At 29.5% G+C, this 8807-nt stretch overlaps 1 protein-coding gene across 1 annotated transcript; it reads left to right on the plus strand.

Moving 5' to 3' along the window:
• Positions 1–1099: 1099 nt before the first annotated feature.
• LOC107439554 (uncharacterized) lies at positions 1100–8807 on the plus strand (the record flags this gene model as incomplete). The annotated part of the gene is given in 2 exon segments (XM_043056520.2): positions 1100–1237; positions 8677–8807. Coding segments are annotated over 2 exon segments (137 nt in total), but the record flags the coding sequence as incomplete, so codon positions are not given.

Consider the following 8807-nt stretch of genomic DNA (forward strand, 5'->3'; position numbering starts at 1 on the left):
GTTGTTCAATGCTGATTTATTAATTTTTTTTCTTCAGCCCATATGAAGAATGGGTATTCAGCAGGTAGTAAAATATATTATTATTATTAATAATTTTATGTATGAATGTTTTGTTAATATGTTAGTCGTGGCGAAATTGACGGGTACATAGATTTGAAAAATAATGTTGAAAAAGAAATATTTAAAATTTAGAACACAGAATGTGCGATACAATAAGTAATAAATGGGAAATAATTTTGCTTATTAATACTAAATAAACTAATATTAAATAGCAGTTTAAATTAGGAACAATTTTTATCTCTCTTGTGTCTTATTTTTTTTTTAAAATTTTGATGTAAATGATTTATATCTGGCATCATTATAATCTCTCTCGACCTCTTATTATTATTTTTTTAGTAATATTTATTCATACTTTTGTTTTTACATTTTGCATCAAGTCAGTATGATAAATAATAATGCATAAATAATAATTATTTGAACCAAAAGGGACGAAAAAAGATACGAAAAGAAAGCGATAACTTTTGAGAAAATTAGAATTTCGAAAGAAAAAAAAACTCGCAGTATGAAAATAGAACTTTCAGCATTAAAAAATGGAACTTTCTATTTTTTAATAATATTTTTGAGTTTTGAATATATTTCTTTCAGAAAATAGAACTTTCAAATTCCAATTCTGTAACTCATATCTGCAGACTGGTTCACATGTTATTTTTACAACAAATTTAACAGTTCATAATTCTGGAACTAATTATCGATAGTTAAATTCTTTTATTCGTCGAAGTCCTTGAACATTTATTACAGATTATTGTAACTTCAAGTTTTACAGTTTTTGCACAGCAATATTAAATATAATATAAAGTTTTTTCTATGTATAGAGTTTTTAATACAGAGAGGGGAAAAAACCACAGATTTCAAAAAAAAAAAATTTACCACAGAAATTAAATCGTTTGTTATATATAATTTGCTGTCAGATTTTGTTAAATTATATGAGTTTTCTCAGAATTAAAAAAAAAATCAAACGCATCTGCTTTAAAGTAAATAATCTAAAACACAGTGATTAATTTGGATTAAGTTGTCTTAAGTTAAATGAAATGAAGTGTCTTCAGGTTTTGCAACCACGACTTAAAAAACATATAAAATGGAATAGTATTCCCTTCTCAAGGCACTTTCGAATTCTAATTTGTATTCTGCTTCTATCTTCAGCGGAAAAGTTCACTTCTCTTTTGCTTTAAACATGAAGGTGCGTATAAAAGTTTTTTTATTTACACTAGAAATAAAACCAAACTTAAACGGCAATTAAAACGAGAATTTAACGGGGATTATGGAGCTCAAAATATATTATTTTCCTATGCAAAGTGAAAAAACTTTTTTTAATTAGGTTATTAAACAATAAAAATATTGATTTTAACGTTTGAAATTTTTTGTATTTAGAATTTTTTTCGAAGTTTTCTGGTTTTTACCTAATGGCAAAATGGGTCTTGTTTTGGATTTGATAGCGTCCGCACTTTATTTGGACGTCATCACATTTTTCAACTGTGTTCAAGAGTAATAGTAAACAGTTGCTATGGCGACCGCTGCTGTTTAATAACTTTTTTAAAATTCTTTTTTTTCTTCACTTTTAATTCTGTTATACATTAAGTTGGTGAATTTATTTTTGAGATATGGGATCATGCAATGCGCTTGCGTCGTCATTGCATGCGTTGCTATGGTGACCGCTGCTGTTTTATAATATTTATTTATTTTTTAATCCAAATGTTTCCTCTAAAAGTAATTTTTATACAAATCAACACTTTAAAACTACTGGTCATTTGACAAATATATAAGAAGATTAGGGGGAAAAAAAGAATTTACCTTTAAGTAACTTAAAATTTTCAGAAGGATTACAAATATTTGTAAAATTTGGAAAAATTTTAAAATTCGTGTTCAAACCTACCCCATGTTGGGATAACTTAGAGCAATGTAGGAATTTCTTTGAATCTTACAATGTATAAAAATCTAATGATGATTCCGCAGTATTCATTTGTTGTCGATTAATTTTTATTGGCTGGAAAATCACATGGTAGGATCCAGTTCTCTTACATTAATTTTCATGTTCGTTTGGTTCTAAAATTAATATTGATATATGTCATTTAATATTGATATATGTCAATTAATCTTGATATATGCCATAAAGTTATAAATATTTTTGTTTCCCCAATTTAAAGGTAAAATTACCTGTACTGTTATTTTTACGTTTTTGATTTTGTTTGATTTCGAAATTAAGAGTTCAGGAGGGTTGTTTTTATTATTATTATTAGAATAATGTAATTCTACGTTACATTTTAAGGTAAAGCTACTTGAATCGGTGTGTTTGATATCGTTTGCAATCAACCCTTTTACAATTATTATTTTTTAATGCAAATTACATTAATATACTGTAATGAATGACGTTTAAAGAGATTCGTTAAATGATTTAAAACTTAATTTTCAGCTTCATGCACAAAGTAATGAATGAAAAAATTGTATTTAAAATACATCCGTCCATTTGGTAACAAAAGTATTAAATTACAGTTGTGGCACTCACCAAATTTGTTATAACAATAAAAAATTATTACTTAGAAAAATTATTTATATTCAATTGGGTATAATATGAAAAAAGCACAACTACTTCCACTTACTAGGAATAACATTTACCTTTTAGTTTAATTAATAAACTGAGTTTTAAATATGCTTACTAAATTCATAAACTTCGGTAAAACAACAATATAAATTATTTCCAAAGGAACTAGACTAATACAATTCCAACTTGGCGAGTAGCGACTTATAACAAGACACTTCGTTTGATGCTCTTACTTGTTGCTAGAAATCAGGTTCGCAGAAAATGCTGTTCACTAGTTAAATTTAGTAGGAATAACACGATCTGTGACGTAGGCTATAGTATACCCAATTATAGGTCTTAATAGTATCAGAAAGGAAATATTTGGACGTGTGAAGTTGAGGCCTAAGTGTTTTTTTTAGTACACATATTTTTAATTGATTCATTTCAACTGCTCTATGCAAAGAAACAGCAATTATTGCGAAGCAATCATCGGGGTTAGTGAGCGTCAGCGATTAGGGGGTTTAGCCCCCTAGTAAAATAACAAATGATTAATAGTTTTTACTGAAAAATAATGTACATTAATAATACGACCTGTCACAAAAGTAATAATTGTATAATTTAGCACTTTAAAACATAGAAATGCAAGATGGCATCAGATCCCTTACAGAACAAATTGTTAAACAGTGATAAAGCATATCGATAAACAAACAGTAAAATTCTTCTAGTTATGGTTAGTTTATCTCCCATAATATCTTAAAATCCATCAGATTAGCATCTGATTCTTATCTGAAATATATTCCAAACTATTTTCTTTCGTTAAAAATGGATTTAAATATGAATTCAGTTTTTTCTCTTGATTCAGTTTAATTTGCAAATACTTTTTTTGCACTTTTTTTATTCCTTATTAAAATACTTTTTTTGTGTTTGAATTAGTTTAGAATAATATTTAATATTCTTGCATTGAGTATAACGTTTGATTTTGTCACATTACAAAAACTTACTGCTCTTTTTCTCCTTCAAAATCTAAATTAAATTGTTTACTAGAAGTTTAGAAATATTTAAATTTTCTTATTTAGAGGCTCTTTCTGATTGTTTTTTTTAATGCACTTTGATTCTATTAAGAAAAGCTCTAACGGGATATCTATTTGTTTGTAAAGAATTTAGAAGCCTTTGTATGCTAATCAAAAGAAGAATAGGGGATTTACAATGTCTTTCTGGTTGCTCAATACATGCAACTTAGTTCTATTAACAACAGCTCTGATTTACTAATTAATTGATACAGATATAGAAATATCTGCATATTCTATGCTTACATGCCACAAACATTTAGAAATTATGCGTCCATCAATGTCTTTTTGATAGTTCATTACTTGCTGTTTAATTCCAAGAGCAACAAAAGAGTTTATAAAAAATTTAAAAACTAGTTTTTTAGAATTCATTTCGACTTTCCGGTTGTTAATTACCTACAGTAAAAGGGAGTAACTTTAAAACACATTTTATTTATTTATTTATTGGAATCTTCGCCATGCAGTTCTCTGAATATATTACAATATTGATTTGGATAACTCTTTTTTTTTATGTTTTACTTAAAACTTTATTCTAAATAGTAAGAAAATTTTTTGTAAAGAAATTCTTTTCATCAATTTTGAAGTACCTAATTTATCGTTTTTCTATTGACCTGACACAAACATTTTTAATCTCGAATAAACACACGAAATTTTTAAAATATTTCTAAACATTTTCAATGCGTAATACTTTGGGAAGAAAAGGAAAATATTCGAAACGAAAATATACATTTTTATAGTGAAGAATAATTCTATTATTATAAAATTTATTATTATAATAAATTCTTTTAGAATTATGCGTTCTTATATATTTATTATATTGACAATTAATTTTAACTTTAAATTGATAATATAATATATTTGATTTATATTGATAATTAAATTTAAACTTTAAAATCAGCGTCAACCAAATTATTTTATTTTATGACTGACGATAAACAGCCGACCCAATTGTTTGGGCTTATGACTACAAATATTCAACTCCGTAGTCTTGTAATTTTGAACCCGATCCAGAAGACAAGGGAACTCCTGGATCAAGTACAGGGAGAAATTTGCCTTTATGGAGCACTTTTTGAAGGGACTAACCTGCATTTGAGCTGCATGAAGAGGAAAACTTCCCACGGTTAACCTCACAGCAAGGGTACTCTAACGTAGGATCCGTCTACGCTGAGGATATTTTACGTTAGCACTGGATGAGATTCATAAGAGTATTCGTACAAAAGTAGAATCAGGATCGAGGAGAATAAAAAGTGGTAGCTAAAATGTTGACTTGACAAGTTTAGCAGACTTATTTTACTTTCATATTAATATAAGTTAGTTTATAGTTAGTTAAAGATATTTTTACAAACTTGCTGTTTAATTTAAGAATTTTGTTAACCATCCCACCATCTGTAGCAAGTGGTGAACTTTATTCAGCAGACTGAAAGTTACAGAAATCTGAGGGTCTACAATGGCACACAAAAGGGATTAAATTCTAATTCCATAATTTCTAAAGAAAATGTTTCCACAAAAACAATTGATTTTGTAGATTTAATATTTATGCTTATATATTTTCATGTTATAAAAGATTACGCTCATTAAAAAAGTATTACTATATTGTTTATTCAAAAAAACTTGAGGTGATATTCTCATTCATTAAACTAACGACCTTCTTTTTTAACCTTGAAGTTGTTGATTGTTATTTATGTTACTCGTATAATTTTTAAATCAACAATTAAGGTTGATGTAGATTTTATAATTTTCAGGTTATATTGTAATTTAAAATATAAATATACAGCGATACAATTACGAAATAATTATTCAAGGATATGACTACACAATCGAGGTAATTCAAAGGAAAAAATAAGTTATTATTAAGAAATTCAGATTCTTTTTCCAAAATTGAGATAAGGGAGCCGTTTTTAATATCGCCCGGGGCGTGAAAACTTCTGCCGCCGGCACTGCCACGTCACTGTTATAGTGACGTCAAAATAAATATTATTCACATCAGTTTATTTTCAGAGGAATAATTACTGTTCTCATTATTCAGCAATACATAATCAAAAATTAGCAATATTATATGCAGTATTGCTTATTATATATTAGCAATATTATATACAGTATACTCTCAATATCTCGATCTTCAATTTCTCGAACGCCTTGTTATGTCAGAAGGTTATTTTCCCCCATGGCAATATATATACCCCTAATGTTAATTTGAATTCCTATGTCGAAGGGTTTCTTCGCAAACCGTGGAATTCTGCGCTACGTCGAATTTTTTTTCGAAATAGAAAATGAATTTTTTCGGAAAAATCACAATGCAAGTTCATTGTAAACCAATTCTTTTCTATTTAATGCATAATTAGTTCTTGTGTTACTTTTAGTAATAAAATTATCATTCTTGTATTTAGTCAACTTAGACTTACAGTCAACTATCATTACATACATATTTAATAGTGGTTATTCTTATGTTTCGTGACTTTATTTTTTTTCAGATTAATATTTTAGAATATATTTTTTTACTTTTTGGAACATATTTAGTTCTGAACTTGTTATCTCATAAACTCGCTTTTTCAGCGTTCCTTCAACTATCGAGAGTATACTGTATAGTACAATCTAAACAGCAGTATTATGTAAATATTGTTGATTATGATAACGTATAAAATAAACTGAAAGACATAAAGGTTTCTAATAACGTATAAAATGGCGTTAGGAATCTGAAAGTTAATTTAGCTTATCTATAATAACGCTAGTGTATGAAAACGCCATGGAAAACGCTAATGTCTGAAAGTTACCTCACCTGGACAAAGTAACCCAATATTACGATATGTTTAAATAATTAAATTTATCAACACTTACGGCAATATCGTATTCGATATTATTCAAGATACTATCTCACTTATGGATATTGATCGTGATATAATCGTATTCGATAATTCTTGTTGTTAATAATATTCAGCGTCGCCCGATTTGTCAAACGGTATTGCAACGGTATTATCGAAACGTTAAATATCGAAATTATATTATCGAAACTATAGAAATCGCATTGATATTATAGAAATATCACAACGATATTATTGAAATGATAAATATCATGGTCTTTCTATAGCTGCCATTTATATCAAAATAACAGTGTTAACCGCAACAACAAATTTGAGATGCTCAAATGTAATTTTTTTCAAAATAATTTAATTATTATCAGCATACTTAATCAAATGTAGTTATTATTGTAGGATAATTATTAATATCCTACGTTATATTCAGATCATTTGAAGGAAAAAATTAGTAAAGCAGATAATTTTTTAAACGAATGCGACACATTTGTGACGTATTTTTTCCCTCCAAACATACTATTGTTTGATGATTTTAATACCTTCTTTGCTCTTCCGAATAGTGATTGTTCAGAGTTTTCAGATGTTTTTTCCTTGCTCAAGAATTTGTCTTTTCTTTGCTAAAGAAGAGCTAAGGAATCATAAAGATTTCGAAAAACAATTTCAGTCTGGAACGTAAAGAATAATTATATTTGTTATTTAGTATTGACGTTTTTTATCAATAAAATGGTTTTTAAAGATATTATAACAGCTATAATGAAATTTCTAGTGCAGAAGCTAGATTTTTTATACTATGATAAGCCTTTTTTCCTTTTTTTCAAAAAAATTAGTTTTCCCTAGGAATAAATTTTTTGTAATAAATATTTCAAAATTTTTTATTGTGTTATGAAGGAATCGAAACGTATAATTTTACAAAAATAGGCATGAAAATTCCCCCCCCCCTCATCCACTGCAAAGTTAAACAAAACCTAATCAGTTTATATTCTGATTACGCTTCTGTAGATAAAATTCAGAGATTTTCTGTTAACAGAGACATTGTCGATGATTTTCGTATTTCATCATTATTACATATTAGTAAACAATATTGTAAGTTTAAAAAAAAATTCTTAAAATTAGCAAAGATTTAAAAATTTAGCTAAACAATTTATGACCCCGGCAGTCGACTGATCTTTTCTGTAGTTCATTTAAGTCGCACTAGAGCTGTATAATGGGCTATTGGCGACGGTCTGGGAAACATCCCTGAGGATGATCCGAAGACATGCCATCACAATTACAGTGAACTGATCGTAAAGCGGTCTGGATTGTCTAGGTGCTGCTGTCAGTAAGCGGGTGGGTGACTTTTTTGATTAGCCTTTCTTGATTAGCACGTAAGGACCGAGGATGCACGGTATCGGTCCTCGTAAAACTGTTTTTCCGTAAAGTGCTCGACTTCGCTAGCAGGTCTTCGGGCTACCAAAGCAGAGAAGAGATCCCATCTGCAGAAGATCAAAACTGTGATGGCATGGCTTCGGATTATCCTCGGGGATGTTTCCCAGACCGTCGCCAATAGCCCATTGTGAGCCGTGACTCAAGGGATAGAGTTTCGCCTTCCAATGTGGTGAACTGGGTTCGAATCACAGCGATGGGTGATCGATACGAATTTCGCATCCGGCTTGCACCGACCACAATGCTGTCGTTAAAATATAGTACCAGTGGTAGACGGATCATGGATTAGAGTCCACTTTGCCGTCAGTCTATACGTGTAAGGTTCTCGTAGTCATCCTCTCCATGTAACGCAAAGTCGGGTTAGTTCTACCAGAAAAAGTCTTCCACGAAGGCAAATCTTCTTCCAATACTTAATCCAGGAGTTTCCTTCTGGACTGGGTTCAAAATTACAAGTTTATGGAATTAAACATTAGTAGTCGTAATCCCAAAAAATTGGGTCGACATTTCACACACACAATGACGGTTTTAAAATATAAAATTAAATAGCCCATTGTGTAGCTCTAGTGCTATGTAAATTAAATAACTACCTACCAACCAAACAATTTAGGAAATTTTTTAAGAAAATTCACAACAGATTAGACAAATATTTTACAAAACAATTTTAATTTCAGGGGCCTCGTGTCCCCTTAAATATTAATTTTCAATTTCCCCCCTTCATATTTTACTAGGATTCAAAAAAATGTGTATTAAACGCAATCATCGCTTGATTCCCTATAGTTACGCCAGCTTATTTTTTTTTCAGGTTCTTGTTGTACTTTGCGCCATTTTTGTGGCCACGCAAGCAAATCCAGCTTTCAGAGCACTCCGGGCCCGTGCTTCTGGTCTAGGAGCAGGTGGTAGTCTGGGTGCAGGTGGTCCAGCACCAAGTGGTAT

This window comes from Parasteatoda tepidariorum, unplaced genomic scaffold, assembly GCF_043381705.1.
Source record: "Parasteatoda tepidariorum isolate YZ-2023 unplaced genomic scaffold, CAS_Ptep_4.0 HiC_scaffold_65, whole genome shotgun sequence".
NCBI lineage: Eukaryota > Metazoa > Arthropoda > Arachnida > Araneae > Theridiidae > Parasteatoda > Parasteatoda tepidariorum.